Raw genomic sequence first — 26,980 nt, forward strand, 5'->3', positions numbered from 1 at the left:
AATTTATTTATTAAATGTAAAATTAATTAACTAATATGATATCTTATACTTGAATAAAAAAAATTGAATTTAAATTTTAAATATTAAAAATATTTTTATAAATACATAATAAAGACATTGCAAATAATTACTTGTGTATTAAATATCTTTACATTTCCTATATATATATATATATATATATATATATATATATATATATATATATATATATGTGAATCGAAAGAGCTAATATCGGACTAATGAGTAATAACTCAAATGACATAGTCTTCTCATACTTAATTAAGAGGTTGCGGATTCGAGTTTCCTATTTTTGATTAAAAAAAAAAAAAGAAAGAGCTAGTATCGGCCTAGGGGGCAAGTGAATGATAATTGTTTTAACAGAGAAGGATAGATTAATGATGATTTCAATCTCAAAAAAATAAATAATAAATAAAATAACTGCTCCGATCCAGATGAGATAATAAGTGGATGTAACGAATGTTATATGAGATGGAAAGAAAAGAGTGGGAACGGGAACGGGAAGAGGGATGGGTTAAAGAACGTTTTGTGGGAATGGTAGAAGAAAGAATTGAAGTGGGATTGAGGAATAGTCGTGGTCAGTGTTGTGGGCTCGGAAACCCAGTTACTCACTAATCAGTAATCATTGCCTCTCACTTATCTTCTTTTGCCATTGCATGCAACCAACCAACCCTGTCCTTGTCCCTATTCTCTCTTTTCCCTCCCTCTAAACCAAATTGACTGTTCTTAACAGTGACACTTCCCGCACACACACACCCCCTAATTCCGAATATGACAATTCCCTTCCCCTTCCCCTTCCCCTTCCCCTTCTTCAATTCTTTTTCCATTCTCTCTCATTTATTCATTCATTATCACCTTCCTTTTTCCTTATTATTTATTTCTGTCTCCACATGTGATCACCATCCAATTCAAACATATATTAGATTATATTTAATGAGCCATAAGAATATGGATTAGTTAACTCATCACTCTCAAATTTTAGTTCATCGGATAAGTATTGTTAATTTTATGAGGAAAAGTTGTTGCACTCCTATACATCTATCATTTTATATTGTTATGCATAAGATTAGGTAAGTGAGGACATGGGGCATGATATTAAATTATTGGCATGAGTCCTAATTTAACTTGATCTTATTGAATTCTTAACGAATATTTTTTTTTATGTTTTCAAAATCCAAATTCAAGAATATTGATAAAATGACCAATGATCACCTTTGATTAATTCTACGTTAATAAATAAAATTATCGACATATTATACTTAGGTAACATAATAATTTAACATAGGATAGAAGTATGGTCTGTATCTTTGAAAGAAAAAAAAATTGAAAGACCAGCATAATTTTCTTTTTTGCCAGTATTGTTAGCTAAAAACAATAATTTTTGCTGACCCTGTAACATTTTTTTCTTTAAAATAATAAATACAAAATAACTAGAAAAATAAACTCAATACAACTAGCTAAAGAAAATTACCTACATGCATATATTTAATGGGTCAACCATTCAATGGATCACTAATTAACCACACATAAGGCCCAATTAACTAGGCCCAATTAGTATTGGCCCATCAGGAAAGCCCAAGAGAGAGACGTGAGTGGAGTTGCGGAAGTGGAAGAACTGAACCCGTAACTGAATAACTGTAACAAGGAAAAAGGGGGGAAGAGGAAGAAGAAGAAGGAAGTAGGGTTTGCAGTGTCGATGGCTAAAGTGAAAGAGATACTTGGGGACCTACAGAGGGACTCTTTCGTGGAACTGCTCTCGAAACTCATCGGAGAATCAAAGTACGTGCAGAACAACCCCCCGGAGCTGATTCCAGAAGAAGACAGGGTGGTCAAGCACGTGCTCGACTCCCTCCTCCCCTTAAGCACCACCACCGGCGGCGGTCCCTTGATCCTCAACCATGTCACCTACTTCCCCGGCAGAGGCAACCTCATCGTCGAGTATCCCGGCACCTCCCCGGACAAAATCCTCTCCTTCGTTGGCTGCCACATGGATGTCGTCACCGCCAACCCCAACGATTGGGTACTCCTCTTCTCTTATTTCAATTTTGAACCGTTGGTGTTAGGGTTTATTGATTTTGTTTTGTTTTACTTTGGTATGGGGATTCATTTCAGGATTTTGATCCGTTTACGTTGAGCATTGACGGGGATAAGCTTAGGGGTCGTGGAACCACTGATTGTTTGGGACACGTGGCACTTGTGACGGAGCTCTTCAGGAAGCTCGGGGATACCAAGCCCAGTTTGAAATCGAGTGTTGTTGCTATTTTCATAGCGAATGAAGAGAATTCTGCCATAACTGGAGTTGGTGTTGATGCTCTCGTTAAAGATGGCCTCCTTAACAAGCTTAAGAAAGGCCCACTGTAAGTTGTTATTATTATTATTATTTTTTTTTTTTCTTCAACAGTATAACTTGAATTTGTCTCTGCTCCACTTATATACTTTGGTGCATCTGTTTGACTTTACTGTATGTAGCTTTTTCTTTTTTTATTTATAATATATTCATTTTTCCTGGGTTTGATCTTTGGTGGTGGTTTTTGTCAGGTTTTGGATCGATACGGCTGATAAACAACCTTGTATAGGAACTGGTGGAATGATACCTTGGAAACTTCATGTCACCGGAAAACTCTTTCACAGTGGGTTAGCTCATAAAGTATGCTCTTCATTCATATAGTAGTTGCTTCAACATTTCGCTCGGCTATGACATTTTCTACTACTATTATTTTTATTTTGGTTTTTTTTTATTTGATGACTATGATATATAATATTAATAAGTTAATAATGAAGTTCTAATTCTTGATTTTGTGAGAGATGTGGTATGTGTGTAAGTAAACATAATTATTACAATTTTACTCCCTCTCTACCAAACTGTATTCTTGATGACAAAACAAGAGAGAAGAAAATAGCTTGTGCTTGGTTCTGTGACTGTCAAAGTAGATTATAACCAATTCTGTAGTTGCTTTTGTCTTAGGCCTTACCCCTGCTGCTTGGCAACTTGACCAACTATTGACCAATCAATACATTTTTTTAATTTTAATGTTTTCTGTGACTTCGACTCTTAAGCTTTATAAGTACTGAGTTGTTAACTTGTCTATTATTTCATATTTGGTTTCTTGCAGGCTATAAATCCTCTGGAGCTAGCCATGGATGCTCTAAAGGAAATCCAGTCACGATTTTATGAAGACTTTCCACCACATCCACAGGAACAGATCTATGGGTTCGCCACCGCATCAACCATGAAACCAACCCAATGGAGCTGTAAGTTTGTGGGATCAAATTATTACTTTAGTACTTCTTTTTTAATATAAGATCTTCAATATTCATGATTATATTTTCTACTGTAGATCCTGGAGGTGGAATCAACCAAATTCCAGGGGAATGTACTATTTCAGGAGATGTCAGGTTTATGCTCTAGGAAATTACAATCAATCTAGATTTTTCTTTTAGAAATGGTTTTGATATGGCATTACTGATGTTTTTATTTTGTGTGTTGCAGGTTAACCCCATTTTACAAGTAAGCAACATCTTATAATATGGCCAAAGTTGTGCTCTTTTTGGAACTTTGGATTCAATTTTTTATTCTTCGTTTTACTAGTATATTGCATTTGCAAAGTAATTCCGTAAAGGGAGAAGAAAACATGTGAGAATCAGAGATTTCAATGATTTTTCAAGCATATCCTGTGGTCTAATACTTTGTTCAGTGTGAAGGATGTAATGACAAAGCTGCAAGAATATGTGGACAACATTAATCTCAACATACATAAGCTAGAAACACGGGGTCCTGTTTCAAAATATGTCTTGCCTGATGATGACTTAAGGGGAAGGTTTGACTTATTTATCCTCCATTATATATAGCTATTACGGTTTGGATCCCTTGATTTTTAATTTTCACGTATGTGTAGCTATTAAGGCTTCCTTTGCATTCTTCTACAGCCTTACTCTAACTTTTGATGAGGCAAATTCTGGAGTAGCTTGTGATCTTAATTCCAGAGGCTACCATGTTTTGTGCAAAGCAACTGAAGAAGTAGTTGGGCATGTGAAGCCTTACTCAATTACTGGAAGTTTGCCACTCATTCGGGAGCTACAGGTGATAATACATTCTCGTTGCTCGGCGAAAATTAAAAATCTTTTCTAGTTGTAGGCAGTTAGCACTCAGATCCCTTACTTGAACTCTTATTTTATCTACCGCAGGATGAAGGTTTTGATGTCCAAACTGCTGGATATGGTATGGCCTTCCTAAGAACAAATTTATACACGTTGAATCTTGATGTTAGATAAGAAACAACTTACTCACTTGTGTTTCATGTTACTATTAGGTCTAATGGCCACATACCATGCCCAGAATGAGTACTGCCTTTTTACGGACATGTCTCAAGGGTATCGAGTTTTTGCAAGCATCATCGCTCAGTTAGAGGAAGATTGAGACTTCTAATTGAACTTCATTCTAGCATTCCACGGCCTATGAATATGTCATTGCTGCTAAAGCCGAAGGAAGACCTTAAGTGACTCTATGTATTCATTGTATGTATGAAGTAGAAGTTTGGTGGTATTGATTTCTACACTAGTCTTACGAAAATAGTTGACTTAGTATACTATTATCTAAGTTATATGTTGTTTTATACTATTATTAATATGTATTTTCTTTTCCTTTTTGGGTGATATATAACGCTCCATGTGAGAAAATGTTCAATTAAAATTTTCTGTTTTATCTACCCAAAATAAATTCTTTTCTTTATGAAGAATCTTATGTAACATTGTTTAGATGCTTATCTATTTACCTACTTTCTTTTGCGTTTACAGCTTGACTTTAAGTAGCACCTAACTTGTATGTCTTTTTTGTCTCTTATTTAGCCCAGTCAACATTGGGATAAAGCCGTAAAGGATATATACTACCCCACTACGTCACATGGGGAATTATTCACCCCATGATAGCTAGTGGTTCAAATAAAATGTTCCATGGATAATTTAAATGTAACAGTAAATGTGCTATTTGTTTCACCAAACATTTTCCCCCATTTTATTGGAAAACATTCATAACTGGAAAATTTTGTAATCAGAACTTGCTTATTCTGTATGTAAGAGATCTCAACTAACATAATTATACAACTTTCCTTTACAAGATTAACAACTCTAATACATATACAATTTTTCACCAAGCTGTGTCAGCCATGGATGGTATTTCAAAATCTACTTGGAATATCTTTCTTCTGATTTGAGCTGTTGGATTCTTTGCCGTAGTCTACGCCGGTGGTCATGAATTTTCCAAAGGCCATGTCCCAATATAACCGTTGAGTATATGCCATGTGTGATAATGGGAGCTAGAATGTTATTTGTCTGTCACATAACCATTGCCAATTAGTTTATCCTTCAAAATCTTACACAAAACAGAAAAATATTTTCAAAAGATTATATAAAAATGTAAAGCTAAGAAGATTACTTGAATCCATTCAAAACCCAAGTAGAGGGCAAGAAGTCCTTCAAGAAGAGGGGAATATATCTTTTTCATTTGGCGCTTCTCATACCATGCTGCAAACCGAAAGCAGACAGTGCAATCAGACTCATGAAACAGATATAATAAGTAGAAACTGCTTAATCAATGACAAGTATAGTAGATATTATATTATAGAGAAACTTTAGAAGTTTATGACTTTATTCCACCACTTTCTGAACCAAATGAAACTTTGTTCAATCTATGAATCTATGAACTGATTCTAATGCTTTGCTGCAGGGATAAGTAATTGAACCTTCAAACAGCTTTTTCAAATCTTGACGGCCCGAGCGAGATTGCAAAACAGGTGCCACAACATAAGTGGGATCTGAAAGAAGTAAACAAATAAGCAAGAGATCGTTAAGCAAGCTTAAAAACAAAATAAGTCAATACAAAGGGAAAACATGTTGAAGGGCAATAAGAAGAGAACCTTTGGGCGAGGCAGCCACATAATAGAGAGAACCAGTAAGAACAGCTGTGAGTACAGCTGCAAACGCTTGCGCAAAAGGTACAAACGGAGGCAATACCCCTGTCTACAATTTTGAAAATAAATCACCATTAAGCCACTGGAATGAAAACTTTTGCTTTGGATACTTGTAATAAGTAGCCCTTGTCAGATGGTATAACTGAAAAAGGAATAGTAAACATACCAAGGATGCCATTCCTTGCACATCTGAGATAAGATTACTGCCTCGTAAAAATATGTCAGCCAACGCTCCCTGGAGAATTGCAGTGAAAGATTGTTAATCCCTGATCTATAGCATTCGAGGAAGAAAACAAGATTATGGAGGCTACAGTTTTCTTCTTTCATTCAATTTTAGAGTGAAGTATTCAACAGGAAATTGTTGCTGTTGAAGTTTTTTGCCCATTTTAGTAATCATTAAGTTGAATATCAAATGGATACAAGCATCAAATCCAATGTTAAACTTAGAAGTAAGCCGGTCCATTAGAATGAAAGTTTACCAGTCAACGTAACCAGATTTTTCATATTGACATATCTGAAAACCTTGCTTAGTTAGTTATGAAATCGATCTAGTGAAGGAAGATTCATGGAACACAAAACTAGTCACATGGTAGATTTACTATGGTCTTTGAAAATTGAAACCGCTTATACAGATCCGCAAAGGTGATGTTCTTTCATGTTAACCACAACATCCCATCCAATTGATCCAAATAACCATTTAGGGAGGATTATAGATGGCTCAAATCCAAATCCATGTTTCATTGTTACTAAATTGAAATACCATCCAAAATTATTTCTTGTCTGAGACCATGGAAACAAGGTACAGAAGCTCCTGAACAAACCTGAACTGCAGCCCTGTAGAAGAGTTCCTCTCCCACTGAACTTGCAGCAACCATCAGTATAAACTGCAAATTAGAACCAGCAAAATCATTCTTTGTTCTCAATCACAGCACTAGATCTAGACAATTCAGTATTTCAAAGAAAGCAGGTCATGGTGAATTACCTGCCAAGGGGACATCCCATAGAAAAAGCTCCAGAGTTCTTCATCCTCTACATCTCTGATTGCTCGGGCATGGGGTGATAGTTTCACAACTTCATCCTACCGAAAAAATGAAAACATGCCAGTTCATTCATTTCGACTTGAACAAGCTAAAGCACAAGCAAAAGAGCACAACAACCTTATCAACATGGTGTAAATGGACCAACTTACATCAAGTATAAACAGAAGAGCCATAATTGGAGGAGCCGCATATCCAAGCCCTTCCAAGATTGCATCTAATGATAGATGGAAACCTCCGAGAGAGTCAATTCCTGTGATCGAGCATATAAAACTCCCAGCAACAGCCATGGCACCGTAGATCCCTGAAACAGAAAACGTAATGGGGAAAAATAAAAACTTTATTATGTGAAAGAGTACACACAAGCAGCAACATAAAGCAGAAACTTTTACTTCCTTTATTGAACAACAAACAAATTTCAAGTCTAGCATTACCACAAGCAATGCAATTATTCCTTTCATCTAAAGAACTTCTAAAAAGGGTAGCTCCAAAGTTTGCAACTTTATTTCAAAAAAAACAAAAAGGGTAATCATTGTCGTGGCAAGAAGAAAACTGACCGATCCCATAGCTTAGCCTAACAACAGCACCAATCTTTTCCCAAACGGGGAAGTCAGCGTCGTTGAAACCGCGGTTGAATGTGGTAACCTCCATGGCCGGGTTGGTGAACCCTCCGCCCCGAGTCTTCCCGTCATCGATGGTGTCACCGGTTCTCTCCGCCGAGGCCTTAACGCATCGAACGGAGAGCCTAGTCGGTGCTTCCAAGAAAGATGCCCTCTTCTTCCTGGGAAGCTGAAATTCACATATCTTGGAAGATGAACAGTGTGCTAGTGCAGCTGGAAGCGATGAAGTTGAAGGGTTGGGAATCAGTGTCAGAGAAAGCTCCATTCACAACCAACCAATAAAAAAAAAAGACTTTGATGAGTTTGTTTAACTCAGAAAGAAGAGAAAGCAGCAGAGAAAAAGATGTCGTTTTTCTTCATCGAATGGAAGTGATTAATGGCTGCCTACGAGATTTTGAGTAAATGAGTTAATGTGTGGTGGTGGGTGGTGGGTCGTGGCGTCTGAGACAGAGGTGGTGGAAGTGAAGAAAGAGTTGTCAACTAGGCTTGGAGTTTCGGATATTTGATGAGAATATCCATTCATCCAATCACTATCTGACACGTGGAGATAATGTTCTTGTTAGCATACGTATGGTTATGCCACTCCTTCTTAATCACTCTGTGTGTAAGTACAAAATAGTGAAAATACAATCCAACATTCCATAATCAATCAAACACAACCCTCTTTTGACTTAGGATTACGGCCACAAAATTCTAATTAGAAATTAAAAATTTTGGAAATTTTGAAACCTACTGATGATAAGCTCAGGTGGCTAATAAGATCCTTGATTGGACAGCAACTGAATTTCAGTCACATATATGTAATCATCTCGAAAGATTTTCACTTTTTATGGAAAATTGAGAAACTGCATAATCTTCTTGGTAAAACTATTGTTACTATTACTGATTAGGATGAATTATTAGTTCTCAGTTGTATGTAAACTTTATCATTTATAAAATGCATAGTACTAATCTTGTTGACTGAAAACGATAATAAGCATATTTTTTTATATTAAATTGACTAAATTTAAGTGGTAAAAATATAAATTTATAGATTTTTTTTATAAAATAAAAAAAATTGAAAAAAGTAGAATTCATGCTTTTAATAATAATAAAATAATTAAAAATAATTATTAAAAAAATTTATACTCTTTCTATAATTTATACAACTTTAATTTATATAATAAAATGTCTCATTCATTAAATATAGCAGTTTTTGATTTATTGAATATTAGACCGCGTCAAGATCTAATAAAATTGCTTGCTACAATTTCAAAATTCTAAAATTTTGAACATTTTTATGATATTTACAATTGTAACTATTAATTTTATAAAAAGAAAAATCGTTGTTAGTGATTTTTATTTTAAAAAATATAAAAATTATATTAAAAAATGAGTAGCCACGATTCTTATTTCTAAAAAATTCAAATATTATAATAAAAAAAATTGTAATAGTAGTGCATCATGGTGCTCACCATTTCTAGAGTAAATTATTAGAATAAATTAATTGAAATTCAAAATTATTCTAATCCTCCAAAATAAAAATAGCTACTTGAATGTTTTAAGATTTATTTTTATATAAATCGAATTTATTAAATTTTATTTACAGAAATTAGTACTAAATCGAATTTATTACATTCGAATTGCATGTAAATTGATATATACCTATAAATCAAAACAAATAGCTTCGATATGTATATGGATGTAAATCGAGATAAAGTGATTCGATTTATATTTGCTAGTAAATCGAATCCATTCCATTCGATTTATACATATGAACAGATGCCCAAGGTAAATCAAAGCCAATAATTTTGATTTAGTATGGTGATTTTATTCGAAGTCATTAGTTGTGCTTATTAAATATAATTATTATTTTTAGTTCTTATTAAAAATTATTTTTACTTTAATTTATCAAAAATAAATGCTAAAAATTTATTTAAAAATTATCTTTTAAAAACTAATTTAATAAATTATTTTCAAAACAAAAAATTTATCAAATTAGTTTATACATTGCTTCGTGGTTTGCATTGCCCCACAAGGATTTGAGCCACAATAATACCATATTCAATTATTATTAATTATGCAGAGTATTTTATTTAAAATTTGTGTATATGCATGAATATTTATATTTAAATTTAATCTTTTTTAATTGTTTCGGATGAAATAAAATAATTTTTAAATTTTTAAATTATTAATTATGTAAAAAAGTATTGTATTTGAAAGTTGAATAAATATATTTGTTAATAATTTTTTAATAAATATATTATTAACTATGTTAGAAATACTATAAAAGGCTTAGATAAATACACGTTATGATTAGTAAATTTAAAACGTATATTTACCTAAGTTTTTTATAGTATTCCTAACATAATTAATAATATGTTTATTAAAAAATATTTTAAAATATATTTATTCAAATTTTAAATACAATACTCTTTTATATAATTAAGAATTTAAAAATTTAAAAAATAATTTATTTCATACGAAGTAATTAAAAAAAATTACATTTAAATATAAATATTTATACATGTACTCAAATTTTAAATAAAATACTCTGCATAATCAACAATAAAGTAAATTTTATGATGTAAAAAGAAAAAATTTTCTACACTTATAAAATAGGTGTGGCATAACATAAAAAAGACGTATGGACATTTGTAATTGATTGATGGTTCATTAATAACAGAAATAATAGACAGATTATAATTTGTTGCAATAATTTGTAGTGTATTACTAAAAAATTAACAGTTTGATAAAATATAATTACAGTTTTTAATTTATCTTTTATGGGTCAGGTGAGTTAGTGAGAGAGATTTTGTTTGACCAATAATCATGAAGCATAAGATGAATAAAAAATATTGGGTGGGATGTAGTGTTTTCTATAATTCTAGTGAAAAAAAAGATCAAAATTTTAAACTGCTACATCCAAAAAAAAGTCGAACCACATTTTTAATATTTATCTATGGAAAAGTATATGGAACCAACTAATAATCAGCCAAGAATGGAACAACATAATTAATTATAATTAGTTTTATTAATTTATAATTTAATTTATTTTTTAAATTATTGTTGACCACATTCAAAAAATGAGGGAAGATACGCTAGTGATAGGAGAGAATCACGGAACAGATGCTTTGATCATTCATTAGTTGGTTCCATATAATTAATTATGTTTTATTAATGCGTAACACATGAAACATAGAAATCATATCGAAAACCATCTAATTTACAAGAAAAAGAAACATCCGTGTGCCTATTAGTAGCAACATCCGGTTAAAATTACTGGTGCCTCTGGTTTATCAATTGGCTGATTCTTGGCTTATATAGAGTTGGTTCCCTAGCATTGTTGTATAATTATTTTTTTTCACAAGATATTATATTATAAAGTAACTTTATTATAAAAGTTAACATCCACTATTTAAAAAAAAAATTATCGAAAAATAATTTATAGACTTAATATTATAAATTTAAAATGAAATGAATGATAGTAAACCATCAAAAAGTAACGTGATTATACTATAAGACAATAACATCACCCTTGAAAAATAAAATACAAATGAGTATGTATGCAGAGTAGCAAAAGATTGGGTGAATAATTTTTTTTCATATTTTAATATTTAGCGTGACATTATTAAAGACTCCAATTTATAAAAAATTGTATATTTTTTTCTTTTTAGATATAATGCTGGTTTAGTAAAATTTTTAACTTTTGAAAGTAACTTATTAAAATTAGTTTTTAAAAGATAATTTTTTGAAACTTGTAGTATATAAGTTTGATAAATCAAATTAAAAATAATTTTTTAATAAATATAAACAACAATAATTATATTTAGTAAAATAATTTTAAAATTTAAAATATCATAATAGATATAAATATAAGAATAAATATTTATATTTTTTAATATACAAAGTTATTTTAGATATTTTTAATTTTAATAAATAGAAGTTAACTTTAAAAAATTACAAGTATAAATATATTATATTTTGGTTTAGTTTACTAAATATAAAACTCGGTTTTTAAATTTTTGCATAAACACTGCTATTAAACCAAACTATAATTCTTGAAAGACAAGTTATATCAGCTGTATTTTAGAAAACAAAATAGAAATAATTTGTGATAACCGTAATTTACAAAAAAAAAAATTGGTGAAATTAATTTGTAATAACCATAATATACATTCATTACAAATTCTTTTTTATTTTCGTGACCTACATTTTGGTTCTTTTTTATATTTGTTTATTCTAATATACTGCTAGGATAATAATATTGTGGGCCTATTAAGTTTATTAGTCATTTTTGCTACCTTGATATATGTTTTTGGCCATGTGCTCTTGATTTTATACACAGAACAATTCATCCGTCCCAAATATTCTTCAACTCTTGTGTGGTTCACGAGGTTTCGTCCAAACAAAAAACTCTTTCAACAAACAAATGTGGCCCATCAAATGATAAAAAAAAAACTGATTACATTTCAAATCAAACTGTTAATTTTTATGGCGGTATGCTATTAATTACTGCGATAAGCTATAATGTCAGCCTGTTCTGTTATTGCTGAACTATTGATCAGTTACAAATGTCCACATGTTCTTCTTATACTATGCCACAAGTATTCTATAAGTGTAAAAACTTTTTTCTTTTTACACCTAGAATTCACCCAATAATAATCAATAATAATTGAATATTGTTGTGATAAGTCCAAAAGGATGTGGATGCCCATTTTTTTTTATGAGAAATGAAGCTCCCAAGTCAAAATGATAATAAATGGAACTTTGAATATTTGACCTTATGTATCTATAAAAGGAGGTTAAGCCTCCGTCAATTTTACACACAACAACAACAACTGAATATTATTCTCTCTCCCTTTATACACATAGCAATAATAAAAGCAAATGTTATTCTCTCTCTTTACTTTTTATACTCATTTCTATCTTTGTATATATATATACATTACAACATGTAATATTATTATATATATATATATATATATATATATATATAAATTATTATTGAGCTAATTATTTTAATACTAGAGTCTTCTATTTATACATCTTTATTTTATATATCTTTTATTTTACAACACGTTATCAGCACGAGACTCTGATCAAATTTTTAAGAAGACTCAGGTAACAATTTTTCATTATGTCGAAACTCTCTCATTTTGAATTCAATGCTCTTGATATATATGGAAACAATTATTTATCATGGATACTAGATGCTGAAATCCATCTTGATTCAATGGATCTTGGAGATACCATTAAGGCTGAAAATAATGCATCCCAGAAGGATAAAGCTAAAGCCATGATTTTTCTTCGTCGTCATCTTGACGAATGATTGAAAAATGAATATCTTACATTAAAAGATCTTGCAGATCTTTGGAAAGACCTCGAAGAAAGGTATAATCATCAAAAAACGGTGATACTTCCTCAAGCCCGATATGAATGGACGCATTTGCGTTTACAAGATTTTAAATCTATAAATGAATATAATTCTGCAATGTTTCGAATCACCTCACGAATGAAATTGTGTGGGGAAAAAATAACTGATCATGATATGTTGGAGAAAACTTTCTCAACCTTCCATGCCTCGAATGTGCTCCTGCAGCAGCAGTATCGAGAGAAAGGGTTTAAAAAATATTATGAGTAAATTTCTTGCCTTCTTGTTGCTGAACGCAACAATGAGTTGTTATTGAAAAATCATGAAGTGCGCCCAGCTGGCGCTGCCCCATTTCCTGAAGTAAATGTGGCAAATTACCCCAGAAGAGGTAAATGGCAATGTTTTAATAATAAAAAAAATTATGGAAGGAAAAAGAATTATGTTCAAAAGAGAGGATCTCACCAGAAGTGGGATAAAGAAAGGAATATCGAGCAGAATAAATCAACAGAGGATAAGTGTTTTCATTGTGGTGGAAAGGGCCATTGGTCACGTACTTGTCGTACCCCAAGGTACCTAGTCAATCTTTACCAAGCATCTTTGAAAAAGGACGACAAAGGAAAGGAAACAAATTTTGTTTCAAATGATGCTGAGAACTCCACCACTCATTATGATGTATCTAATTTCTTTGAGGATCTTGAAGGAAATATTGGTCATTTGATCAATAATGGAATAGTTTAATATGTTGGATTGTGAAGTATCTATGTAAATAAATAATGTAAAGAACTTATTGTTAGGTTTTATTTTCTATGTATTTAAGTTTCAAATGTAATGTACATAAATAATGAAATATTAATGTTTATGAATTTTGAAATTATTAAATGTGTCAAATTTAAAAAAATAAAATTTTAGTATATGATATTATTTTATGTACAGTATTTCTTAGAAAAATAATTCTGATCAAGTATTCAATTTAACTGTGCATACTACTCATTTTATTATTATTTGTTTTTGAAGAGAATGGCAAGAATATGTAATGAAGATGTATGCCTTACGGATAGTGCAAGTTCGCACACTATTCTCAAAAGTGATATATATTTTACCCATCTTATGCCAAAAGAGGAATATGTTAATACTATTATTGGCTCAGGCAATGTGATAGAAGGCTCCGGAAGAGCTATAATTTTGTTTCCTGGAGGAACAAAATTTATAATAAATAATGCACTATTATCTACCAAGTCTCTGAGGAACTTGTTGAGTTTCAAAGATATTCGCCGAAATGGATATCATGTTGAGACGATGAATGAGGGAAATCATGAGTATTTATGTATCACAACTCATGATTCAAATAAGAAAGTTATATTAGAAAAATTACCGTCACTTTCATCTGGGTTGTATTATACCCAGATTAGTGCAATTGAATCACATGCCATTGTAAACCAGAAGTTTACTAGCTCAAATGAGTTCATAACTTGGCACGACCGATTGGGTCATCCGGGAACAACCATGATGAGGAGAATTATTGAAAACTCTCATGGACATTCACTAAAGAATTAGAAGATTCTTAAAACTAGTGAATTTTGTTGTGCTGCATGTTCTCAGGAAAAGTTAATTTTAAGGCCATCATCAGTAAAGATTGGATTTGAGTCCCCTGAATTCCTAGAAAGAATTCAAGGTGATATATGTGGACCTATTCATCCACTATGTGGATCTTTTAGATATTTTATGGTCATAATAGACGCATCTTCGAGATGGTCACATGTGTGCTTATTATCTTCTCGCAACCTGGCGTTTGCGAGATTATTGGCTCAAATTATTCGATTAAAAGCACAATTTTCAGAAAATCCAATCAAAGCAATTCGTCTTGATAATGCTGGTGAATTTACTTCCCAAGCTATTGATACTTATTGTATGGCTAATGGTATAAGTGTTGAACATCCAGTAGCTCATGTTCACACATAAAATGGGTTAGCAGAATCACTTATTAAACGCCTCCAATTAATTGCTAGACCCTTACTTATGAGAACAAATCTCCCAACTTCGGTTTGGGGCATGCTGTTTTACATGCCGCAGCACTTATTCGTTTGAGGTCAACGAGTTACCATCAGTTCTCTCCTATGCAATTAGCTTTTGACCAGCAGCCAAATATTTCCCATTTAAGAATATTTGGGTGTGTGATATATGTTCCCATTGCACCATCTAATCGCACCAAAATGGGACCCCAAAGAAAATTGAGAATATATGTTGGATATGATTCTCCATCTATAGTGAGGTATCTTGAGATACAAACTGGAGATGTATTTAAAGCCCGGTTTGCGGATTGTCATTTTGATGAATCAAAATTTTCAACATTAGGGGGAGAGAAGAAGCTTCCTGAAAAGGAACTTAATTGGAATGTGTCATCGTTGATGCATTTAGATCCTCGATCAGGGCAATGTGAACTAGAAGTTCAAAAGATTATACGTTTGTAAAGAATAGCAAATGAATTGCTTGATGTATTTTCCGATACAAAGAGGATAACCAAATCTTATATACCAGCGGAAAATGCTCCAATTCGAATTGATGTCCTAGTAGGACAAGTAGCTACTGAAGCAAATTCACGCCAGAAGCATGGCAGGCCTGTCGATTCCAAAGACAAAAATTCTCGAAAGAGAAAAGAGGTAAATAATATTCCTGTTGAAAAAGACATAGTAGAGACACCTGCAGTTGTCTAAAATTCTGATATAATGCTAACGCCAGAAGACGTTCAGATACCTGAAAATTGTGAAAATGACGAGATCTCGATAAATTATGTCTTTACAAGAGAGAAATGGGACCGAAATAAGACAATTGTCAATGAAATATTTGCATATAATGTGGCATTGAATATCATGCACGAAAATAAGGATCTTGAGCCAAGATCAGTCGAAGAATGTCGACTAAGGAATGATTGGCCAAAAAGGAAAGAAACCTTGAAGGCTGAGTTAGACTCACTTGCAAAACGTGAAGTCTTTGGACCTGTAGTCCGTACACCAGAAGATGTAAAACCTGTTGGATATCGATGGGTATTTGTGAGAAAACGAAATGAGAAAAATGAAGTTGTGTGCTACAAAGCTCGACTTGTAGCACAAGGTTTTTCACAAAGGCCCGATATAGATTACGAAGAAACGTATTCCCCTGTAGTGGATGCGATAACATTGCGTTATTTGGTCAGTTTATCTGCATATCATAAACTGCATATGCATTTAATGGATGTGGTAACAGCCTATTTATACGGCTCATTAGATCGGGATATCTATATGAAAGTTCCTGAAGGACTGAAGATATCTAAACCATCCAATGAATATTCGCAAGGGTTATACTCAGTCAAATTGCAAAGATCTTTATATGGTGTAAAGCAATCTGGACGAATGTGGTATAATCGTCTTACTGAGTATCTGGCCAAAAATGGATTTAAGAATGATGATATCTGCCTATGTGTTTTTATAAAGAAAACTACATCTGGGTTCATTATAATTGCTATGTACGTTGATGATTTAAATATCATTGGGACTCTTAAAGAGATTCTAACAATTATAAAAACTCTAAAAGAAGAGTTTGAGATGAAAGATCTTGGAAGAACTAAATTTTGCCTCGGCCTGCAGATCGAGCATATAAAAAATGGGATCTTTATTCATCAAACAACATACATAGAGAAGATCTTGAAGAGATTTTATATGGATAAGTCACATCCATTAAGTACCCCAATGATCGTAAGATCTTTGGATGTGAAAAAGGATCAATTCCGTCCTAAAGAAGAAAATGAAGATATCCTTGGTCCTGAAGTACCATATCTTAGTGCCATTGGAGCGTTAATGTATCTTGCTAATAATACGCGACCTGACATATCATTCGCGGTGAATTTACTAGCAAGGTATAGTTCCTCACCAACCAGAAGACATTGGAGTGAAATCAAACAAATTTTTTGATATCTTCATGGAACAGTTGATATGGGATTGTTTTATCCCTATGGATCCAAGTCAAACCTAGTTGGCTATGCAGATGTCGGATACTTGTCTGATCCACATAAAGGGAGATCTCAAACATAATACCTGTTCACATATGGTGGTACAGCTATATCATGGAGGTCCACGAAACAGACGATAGTAGCAACCTCCTCTAATCATGCTGAAATCTTGGCAATTCATGAAGCTAGTCGCAAGTGTTTTTGGCTGAGGAGTATGATTCAATATATTCTGTCATCATGTGGACTGATTGATCATAAGATAGCTCCAACTGTCCTGTTTGAAGATAATACAGCATGCATTGTTCAACTTAAGGGTGGATACATCAAAGGTGATAGAACAAAGCATATTTCTCCCAAATTCTTCTTCACTCATGATCTTCAAAATCAAGGGACAATTGATGTCCAACAGATCCGTTCAAGTGACAATCTGACAGATTTATTTACAAAGTCACTCCCAAAATTCTCCTTTGAAAGATTGGTACAGGAGATTGGGATGCGCCGATTTCGAGACATTAAATAATGTCGGCAAGAGGGGGAGACTGTACTCTTTTTTCCTTGATCAAGTTTTTTTCCCATTAGGTTTTTCTTGACAAGGTTTTTAATGAGGCAGTCCCCATTACTAAAGGATTTTGTACTCTTTTTCCTTCACTAAAGTTTTTCCCACTGGGTTTTCTTTAGTAAGGTTTTAATGAGGCATAATCCTAAAATGGTCATCCAAGGGGGAGTGTTGTGATAAGTCCAAAAGGACGTGGATGCCCATTTTCCCTATGAGAAATGAAGCTCCCAAGCCAAAATGATAATAAATGGAGCTTTGAATATTTGACCTTATGTATCTATAAAAGGAGGTTAAGCCTCCGTCAATTTTACACACAACAACAACAACTGAATATTATTCTCTCTCCCTTTATACACATAGTAATAATAAAAGCAAATGTTATTCTCTCTCTCTTTACTTTTTATACTCCTTTCTATCTGTATATATATATTTATGCAATTTTCTCTCTATTTACTTTTTATACTCCTTTCTATCTTTGTATATATATATACATTACAACATATAATATTATTATTATATATATAAATTATTATTAAACTAATTATTTTAATACTAGAGTCTTCTATTTATACATCTTTATTTTATATATCTTTTATTTTACAACAAATATGATATTATTGGGGTTCAAATCCTTGTGGGCCAATGCGAAGTAATATATAGACTAATTTGATAAAGTTTTTGTTTTGAAAATAATTTATTAAATTAGTTTTTAAAAGATAATTTTTAAATAAATTTTTAGTATTTATTTTTGATAAATTAAACTAAAAATAATTTTTAATAAGAACTAAAAATAATTTTTAATAAGCACAACTAATAATTATATTTAATAAGCACAACTAATGATTTCGAATTAAATTACCATACTAAATCGAAAACCATTAACTTCAAACCATGGACATTTGTTCACATGTATAAATCCAATGGAATGAATTCGATTTACTAACAAATATAAATCGAATCTCTTTGTTTCGATTTATATGTATATACAGATCAAAACTGTTTGTTTCTATTTATAAGTATATGTCAATTTGCATGCAATTCGAATCTAATAAATTTGATTTAGTATTAATTTCTGTAAATCAAATTTAACAGATTCGATTTATATAGAAATGAATTTTTGTAGCAATTTTCGTTTTGAGAGATACGGATAACTTTGGGTTTCAATTGGTTTATTCTAGTAATTTACTCCATTTCTATCCTAATTACCAAAACTAGTACAATATAAAAAAATTGTCATAGAAAAGAAAATTTAAAAATTGTGTTCTATTCTCTTTGAAAAGATCACTGTTAATAATAAGCTAATCTAGCACGTTAAATTGTCATGTCATATATATTAAAATGACGTTTTTTATGGTCAAAGTATCAAAAAGAAATTGTGGTCAAAATTAGAGATAGAAATAGACAGAATCTAACTTATGTTGTAAATAGATGGTTCAAACTTAAGTCTACTACTTATTAAAGTTCTTTCTAGACTTGAATCTGACCTGTTTAAAATCAGACAGACCCACAAACTTATTTAAAAAGTTTATTTCGTGAATTATAACTAAAAACAATAAACTAGGGATGGCAATACCATCCGAACCTGTGGGTACCCACCCCGCCCCTACCCGCTCGGGCGGGTTTTTAGCGAGGCGAGTTCTTGGGATGGGTGGGACGGGATCGGATTTAGGCAATACCCGCCCCGGTATATATATAATATATATAATTTTAATATATAATATGTATAATATATGTAAAATAATTAGTAAATGATTAATAATATTGTATCATATTTAAATTTTTACTTTAATTTAGTTATGTATGTGATGATGGTTATATAAATTTTAAAAATTAATTTTATTTGTTGAATTTTAATAATTATAGGGGCGGGTAGGGGTGTGGCGGGTACCTGCAGGGGCAGGTTAGAGTTCAATATTTTACTACCCACGAGTAGAAGTGGGACGAATTCTATGCGGGTTACTGTATGGTGGTTTACCTGCAACTGGGGTGTTGATTGTGAGACATGCATCTTCTCTGCTGCTTGGTTAGTAGTTCCAGCCGTTGACTAAGCATTTGTACTTCTTCTTAAATTGATTGATCTTCTATTTGGAGCAGGAAGACCTTTGCATGTTTTTTGGTTATTTCCATTCTCTCTACATTTAGAACATGTAACCCAAAATGTATTTTTCATGTTTGAATCTCTTGTCTCATTATTAGATGGCTCCTTCTTTCTTCTCTTCAGTGGTCTTCTAACAGGTCTTTTCAACTTAGGTGGAATTGGGTGAATAACTTCAATCTTGTCAGAATACTTTTCTAAATTCACTGGTTGGATGCAGGGTTGGTATGTGGCCCTTGCTACCCTAATTTTTAGTAATGAATGTACATAGCCTTCAGGCCTGTCACCCCTCCTAGCAATAGTAGCTAAAGCATGAACGCATAGAATACCTGTAATTTAATATTATTTGAGAATTTGTTACAAACAATGCAGTTATCACAATTGTAATATAGTATATTATTGGAGAGTGTTACCAGTCAATTGTCACGCTTACATGTACATTTGTTTTGGGCCAAGTCCACAGACAGCTTCCTTGTACCTTGTTGGACCTCAGGTACTCTCCTTTCATCATCACCAACCCACATTGGGTGCCAATACTTCACCTCTTTAATGGTATCATCTAGTATTTTCTGTTGCATAGGAGGCAAGTTAGTACCTCCAAATATGTCTAACACTTGTTTATACTTTGTCATTTGTCTCATAATGTAACACCGAATCTCCTCACACATTGTGAGAATCGGTTTGGCTCGGTAGTTGACTATCTTTGCATTCCAAACTTCACAGATATTGTTGGTTAGATTGTCAGTCTTTGGTCCATGGCTAAAATGGAATTTTGTCTAGCATGTCAGGTCGAACTTCACAAGGTACACCCAGGCCTCTTCATTCACTCTCCGCCATCTCTCCATGCTTGCCTTGAACTCTGCAACAATTGTACACTTTGCACATTTCCAAACCATGTTCATTTCTCGCTTGTCCTTAAATCTGTTATTGAAATTTTTCCAAATGTCTCTGACACAGTTTTGGTAATGTGCATGTGACATCACCTCCTTCAAGGATGGTAATAGGCCCCACACAAAATAATGACAACATTGTATAATGGTTGAGTCATTTGTCTCTTTAGCGATTCCTTCACTTCCATCATCTACATGTCCCTCATCTACAGTTTCAGGCTCTTCAACATTCCCAGAGTCACCATCAATTACATCTTCACCATTGTCCTTGTTAGACTCTTTATTCTCTTTAGATGCATCCTTGTCTTTCTTGGATTTTCTTGACTTCTTAATCCTCTCAACCCCGTTTTCACAATCACATCTGACTCTCCTTTGATCATTCTTGATATACCTAATCTTCCTCCCCTCAAATATCACATGGTCCTTCAAAGCATTATTGAAGGACTCAATTGTTGCAAATTTCATGCCCAACTCAAAGTAAACCTCTTCAAACCCTGATGCTTCAATGTATTGTGAAAACCCATATTTCTCTCTTTCATTCTCAGAGTTTTCTGGTGTCACTAAAGTTTCTAACTTATACTTAAATATAGGGTCAAGCTCAACCTCTTTTTCAGCCTTTTGTTGTTCACCATCACTTGCTCTAACATAATTTGCCTCAACAGTTCTATGCACATTAGTTTTTGTCCCAACCATTCTTGGACCACAGCCACTTCTTGGGCCACCACCACTTGAACCAGCATGGTTGTGTCTAGCTGCACTTGGGCCACTAAATTTAGGCCCAACATCATTAGACTGCCTAACATGAGGCCCATTAGTAGTTGGCACAACATGAGATTTGTTGTTAATTTTTGAAGCTTTTGTATTCTTTGAGCCCCTATTAATCTCCTTTTGAGACATCTTCTTCATAATTTGCTGTTCCCTCCTGAAAGCATTACTTTTACTCTCTGTTTTTTTTCTCCTCTTTTGGTCTCCTTCTTTAGAATCACACACTCTTCTTCACTGCTTTCATCATCAAAATCTAGGAGAGGTGATCTATAAGGATCATCCTATGTGCTTTCATACCCATCGTCACTAAATTTATTGCTAGACTCATCACCACCTTCATATCCAGTTTCATCACCAGGTTCATTCCTAGCCTCCTCAACTGGGATTTTCATGATTCGGTGATCATAGAAAATGCACATTTAATCAATTTTCATGTTCTTCGTTAACCCTTCGTGCATTTGATTAATCTCTAAGTCTCCTTTAAAAGATGCAATCCAAATTTCATATTACCAGTAGCTTGATCATACCAATACATTTATTTGTAATCTAGATATCCTAAACCTTTAAATAGAGTTAGCTGATCAAAGAAATAGATGAGATCTGTTCATACCCTGGGTCGAGCTATCCGACTTGGGATGATTGAAGATAAAGCGACCTCCCTCTTCAGGTCAGACTATCCGACCTTTTCTCAGAGAGCTCGGCCAAATCGATAAGAGAGCCCAGTAAAGGGCCCAAATGGAGAAACACGACCCAAATCCTAAGACGGCCTAAGCCTATAAAGATAAGGGCGGTTCCGCTGAAGATACGATGACCTCAACCCTAAAGATAAAGATAAGATAAGATAACTAACTTATCTTATCCAACAAAGGTCACGTCTCAACACTATAAATACACTGGAGCACCCAGGTATAACTCATACTCTGATTCTACTCAATACCTACTTAATACCCTTGCTAACTTAAGCATCGGAGTCTCTTGTAGGTACCCTCCACCCTCCGGGGACGAAGGATCAGCACTGTCACCCAGTCCAACAAGTTGGACACAACAGCTCCGACCAGCACAAAAGATCTCGTCCGAGATCGACCTACAGTTTCAGGTAACCTACGGAACATTGGCGCCGTTGCCGGGGACCTGGAAGTCATCCCACCACCATGGCGGACGACCATGACAACAACCACGACTCAGATTTGGAGGATCGAACACCGCACAAGAACACGGATGCTACGCTACAAGACACACCAGAAATTAATAGAAACAAAGGTTCACCAAATGCAGGGACCATAGGAACACTTCTAGATCGCTTAAAGCACCTGGAAAAAGAAACCCAGTAACAACGAGAAATCGGAAGGGATCTACAAAGGGAAATGCGGAGACGTCGGGAATTGGAAGAAAAGCTACAGCAATTGGAAGCCGATCTCAAATCAAAAGCTCCCCGCGCTAATCCAGAAGAAAATTCACACAAAGAGCAAGACCCCTTCACCAGAGAAATTATGAAAACCAAAATTCCGAAAGGTTTCAAACTCCCAGATATGGCTCTATACGACGGCACCATGGATCCCAACCACCATCTCAGTAACTTCAGAAGCAGAATGTACCTCACCGATGCCCCAGATGCTGTTCGCTGTAAAGCCTTCCCAACAACTCTGACAAAAATAGCTATGCGGTGGTTCGACAACTTACCACCAAAATCCATCTCAAGTTTCGACGACCTAGCTAAAAAATTCCTAGCAAGATTTTCCATTCAAAAGGATAAAGCTAAGCACGCCCCCAGCTTATTAGGAATCAAACAAGGAGATCGGGAGAGCCTTCGCAACTACATGGAAAGGTTCAACAAAACATGCATGGACATACAAAGTTTACCCACGGAAGCCGCAATCATAGGACTCATCAACGGTCTGCGAGAGGGACCTTTCAGCCAATCTATATCGAAAAAGTACCCGACTACCCTCGACGAAGTACAGGAGAGAGCTGAAAAATACATCAACATGGAAGAAAACGCTCGTTTAGGGGAATCCTCGAAATCGGGAGCCTCCTACCGTGACAGAGACAAGGAATCCAAAAGGAAAGATGACAAACAAGGGGAGAAAATTAAGAAGTACCATAACTACACTCCTCTTAGGGCATCCTTGGTGGAAATATACAAAGAAGTCTGCCACACGGAAAAAATTCCCCCAGCACGGCCACTGAAAGGCAAAAAGGGAGGAGGAAACCGAAAGGAGTATTGTGAATATCATCGGGTCCGAGGACACTCCACCAACGAATGCTTCGACTTGAAAAACATCATTGAAAAATTGGTGAGAGAAGGAAAACTAGATCGATTCCTGGCTACCCGAGATGATGAGCAAAGAAAGAGACGACGAGATGATGACGCCGAACGAATAGAACGATCACCTCGGACGCCAGAAAGACATGTCCATATGATACATGGCGACTTCGCAGCAGGAGGAATCTCCAAATTCTCCCGTAAGAGATACCTCAAAGAAGTATACCACGTCGAAGGAGAGGAAGGAGCACTCAACATACCAGCGATAACATTCACTAAAGAAGACGCGACTGGCATCATCACAGGACACGACGATCCCATGGTAATCACCATCATATTGGCAAACGCCAACCTACATCGGATGCTGATAGATCAGGGGAGCTCTGCCGACATCTTATTCAAAACAGCCTTTGATAAACTCGGCTTAGAAGAAAAAGAACTTAAAGCATATCCAAACATCTTGTTCGGGCTAGGAGACACTCCGGTTCGACCACTAGGATACATATCACTACATACAACCTTTGGAAAGGGAGACCAATCCAGGACACTCAAAATAGACTACATTGTAGTAGACGTAAGCTCGGCCTACAACGCTCTCATAGGTCGGACTACGCTCAATCAACTCAGCGCAATAGTCTCAACCCCACACCTATGCATGAAATTCCCAACTCCAAAAGGCATAGCTACGATAAAAGCAGATCAGAGGATGGCGCGTCGCTGCTACAACGAGAGCCTCAACCTTAGGGGTAAAGGAGAAGAGTTCCACACAATCGAACTGGGTGGAGTTCAACGACGAGAGGAATTCCGCCCTCAACCAGAAGGTGGAATAGAAAAAATTCAGATCGGGGACACCTCGAAAAAAACAACTAATATCGGCACAATCCTCAAAGGAGATCTAAAAGAGCTGCTAATACAATTCTTGCGAGAAAACGCCGACTTGTTTGCATGGAAAGCCGCGGACATGCCAGGCATAGACCCTCAGCTGATGTGTCACAAGTTGGCAGTTTATCCCGGATCTCGACCAATACAACAAAGACGAAGAAAGCTCGGGTCAGAGCGATCCCAAGCTGTGGATGAGCAAGTGCAGGCACTATTGGAAGCTGGATTTATAAGGGAAGTCAAATATCCACTATGACTAGCCAACATTGTTCTGGTGAAAAAATCAAATGGAAAGTGGCGAATGTGCACCGACTACACAGATCTCAACAAAACTTGCCCAAAAGATCCATATCCACTCCCGAGTATTGACGCCCTGGTAGACGCTTCCTCTGGATATAAATATCTCTCGTTTATGGATGCGTATTCAGGATACAACCAAATCCCCATGTACCCACCGGACCAAGAAAAAACCTCGTTCTTAACGCCAAAGGCGAACTACTGCTACATCATGATGCCTTTCGGCCTTAAGAACGCAGGAGCCACCTATCAAAGATTAATGAACAAAGTATTCTCGGATCACATCGGGAAAATCATGGAAGTTTATGTCGACGACATGCTAATCAAAACAAAAAGCGAACAGACACTGTTGACCGACCTGGCCCAAGTGTTCGATACCATCAGAAAGCATGATATGCGACTTAATCCAGCTAAATGCACCTTCGCAGTAGAAGCAGGCAAATTCTTAGGCTTCATGCTCACACAAAGAGGAATTGAAGTAAATCCAGATAAATGCCAGGCCATACTGAACATGAAAAGCCCAACCTGCGTGAAAGAGGTACAGCAACTCAACGGGAGGTTGGCCGCCCTATCCCGATTCCTAGCAGGAGCCGCAATAAGATCTCTCCCCTTCTATGCTACTTTAAGAAAAGGAAAACAGTTTGAATGGACTACAGAATGCGAACAAGCGTTCCAAGACTTTAAGAAGTTCTTAGGACAGCCACCTATCCTATCCCGACCTCAAGAAGGGAAACCACTCATACTATATCTTGCAGTAGGGGATAAAGCAGTAGCATCAGCGCTGGTCCGAGAAAGCGAAAACGGGCAACAACCCATTTACTTCATTAGCAAAGCACTACAGGGATCCGAGTTGAATTATCAGAAAATAGAAAAATTTGCCTACACTCTCGTCTTAACATCTCGGCGACTCCGCCCCTACTTCCAGGCTCACACCATTAAAGTTCGAACTAATCAGCCCTTAAAAGGAATACTACAGAAAACAGATTTAGCAGGCAGAATTCTACAATGGGCGGTCGAGCTGTCAGAATTTGACCTCCAATATGAAGCTCGAACCGCCATCAAATCACAATACCTAGCCGATTTTATCGCTGAGTTCACAGATGTCCTAGAGGCCCCCATAGAGTGGAATCTGTATGTGGATGGGTCTTCAAACAAAACGGGAAGTGGCGCAGGAGTAATAATAGAAAGCAACCAGGGAACCCAGGTCTAGCTCTCCCTCAAGTTCGGATTTCCGGCCTCAAACAACCAGGCAGAATACGAAGCATTGCTAGCTGGCCTGAAACTGGCTGGAGAAGTGGGAGCTCGGAAACTCAACATCTATAGTGATTCGCAAGTGGTCACATCACAGATAACCAGGAGTTACCAAGCCAAAGATCCCGTCATGAAAAGATACCTGGATAAAACCAAGCAACAGCTCGAACAATTGGAGGAATACAAGATCTGCCACATACCTCTTGAGCAAAATGCTTGAGCTGACGCACTCTCAAAGCTAGCCAGCACCAAACCAGGAGGCAATAATAGAAGCCTCATCCAAGAAATGCTACAGAACCCATCAATCTCGGAAGCAGAAAAAGTCCTAACCATAACGGGCCAGGACCAAGGCTGGATGATTCCCATAATCGACTACCTCAAGTCAGGGGCGCTCCCCACAAAAGAAAAGGAGGCTAAAAAGCTAAAAAGAGAGGCACAGTACTACACCATCATAAACAACACCCTGTATAAAAGAGGGATCTCGGCACCATTACTAAAATGCGTACCTACTTCCCACACAAGGGAAGTATTAGAAGAGGTACACAGCGGCATGTGCGGTAATCATCTCGGAGCACGGGCTCTTGCCAAAAAAATACTTCGGGCATGATTTTACTGGCCAACTTTACAAAAAGAATCTACAAAATTCGTAAAGACATGTCCACCATGTCAGAAACATGCCAACTTCCACATTGCCCCACCGGAAGAACTCATCAGCGTGACCGCACCTTGGCCTTTTGCGAAGTGGGGACTCGACCTTCTCGACCCCTTTCCCCAGGGATCGGGACAAGTTAAATTCCTCATAGTAGGGGTAGATTACTTCACAAAGTGGATCGAGGCAGAACCCTTAGCCAACGCCACTGCCCAGAGAAGTCGAAAGTTCTTATACAGAAATATTGTCACAAGATTCGGGGTCCCACATTCAATAACCACAGACAATGGCACCCAATTCACAGATGCGGGCTTCAGGAAACTAGTAGCCGACTTGAATATAAAGCATCAGTTTACCTC

At 35.3% G+C, this 26,980-nt stretch overlaps 2 protein-coding genes across 2 annotated transcripts; one reads left to right on the top strand and one right to left on the bottom strand.

Annotated features, from left to right (window-relative positions):
- The first annotated feature begins 1,632 nt into the window (after positions 1-1,632).
- LOC130980026 (acetylornithine deacetylase) lies at positions 1,633-4,732 on the top strand. Its single transcript, XM_057903611.1, has 10 exons — positions 1,633-2,038; positions 2,131-2,375; positions 2,557-2,665; positions 3,132-3,270; positions 3,357-3,414; positions 3,509-3,526; positions 3,714-3,836; positions 3,946-4,099; positions 4,204-4,237; positions 4,329-4,732. Exons 1-10 carry the CDS (start codon positions 1,715-1,717, stop codon positions 4,433-4,435), a joined length of 1,311 nt encoding a protein of 436 aa, XP_057759594.1. The 5' UTR covers positions 1,633-1,714; the 3' UTR covers positions 4,436-4,732.
- Positions 4,733-5,046: 314 nt separating this feature from the next.
- LOC130980027 (uncharacterized) lies at positions 5,047-8,121 on the bottom strand. The gene is made up of 9 exons (XM_057903612.1): positions 7,579-8,121; positions 7,174-7,325; positions 6,967-7,062; positions 6,806-6,868; positions 6,151-6,219; positions 5,931-6,033; positions 5,757-5,828; positions 5,450-5,538; positions 5,047-5,346 (listed from the first exon to the last, which is right to left on the bottom strand). Exons 1-9 carry the CDS (start codon positions 7,904-7,906, stop codon positions 5,200-5,202), a joined length of 1,119 nt encoding a protein of 372 aa, XP_057759595.1. The 5' UTR covers positions 7,907-8,121; the 3' UTR covers positions 5,047-5,199.
- Between the last annotated feature and the right edge of the window lie 18,859 nt (positions 8,122-26,980).

The sequence above is a fragment of the Arachis stenosperma genome, chromosome 5 (genome assembly GCF_014773155.1).
Source record: "Arachis stenosperma cultivar V10309 chromosome 5, arast.V10309.gnm1.PFL2, whole genome shotgun sequence".
NCBI lineage: Eukaryota > Viridiplantae > Streptophyta > Magnoliopsida > Fabales > Fabaceae > Arachis > Arachis stenosperma.

Bases quoted from the DNA above. Each gene is read 5' to 3' on its own strand.
- LOC130980026 (XM_057903611.1), top strand. From the start codon at position 1,715: ATGGCTAAAGTGAAAGAGATACTTGGGGACCTACAGAGGGACTCTTTC. The intron at 2,376-2,556 runs GTAAGTTGTTAT...GGTTTTTGTCAG, and splicing joins AAGCTTAAGAAAGGCCCACT to GTTTTGGATCGATACGGCTG. The intron at 4,238-4,328 runs GTATGGCCTTCC...TGTTACTATTAG, and splicing joins TGTCCAAACTGCTGGATATG to GTCTAATGGCCACATACCAT.
- LOC130980027 (XM_057903612.1), bottom strand. From the start codon at position 7,906: ATGGAGCTTTCTCTGACACTGATTCCCAACCCTTCAACTTCATCGCTT. The intron at 7,326-7,578 runs GTCAGTTTTCTT...TTTCTGTTTCAG, and splicing joins TAGGCTAAGCTATGGGATCG to GGATCTACGGTGCCATGGCT. The intron at 5,829-5,930 runs GTTCTCTTCTTA...TACTTCTTTCAG, and splicing joins TGTGGCTGCCTCGCCCAAAG to ATCCCACTTATGTTGTGGCA.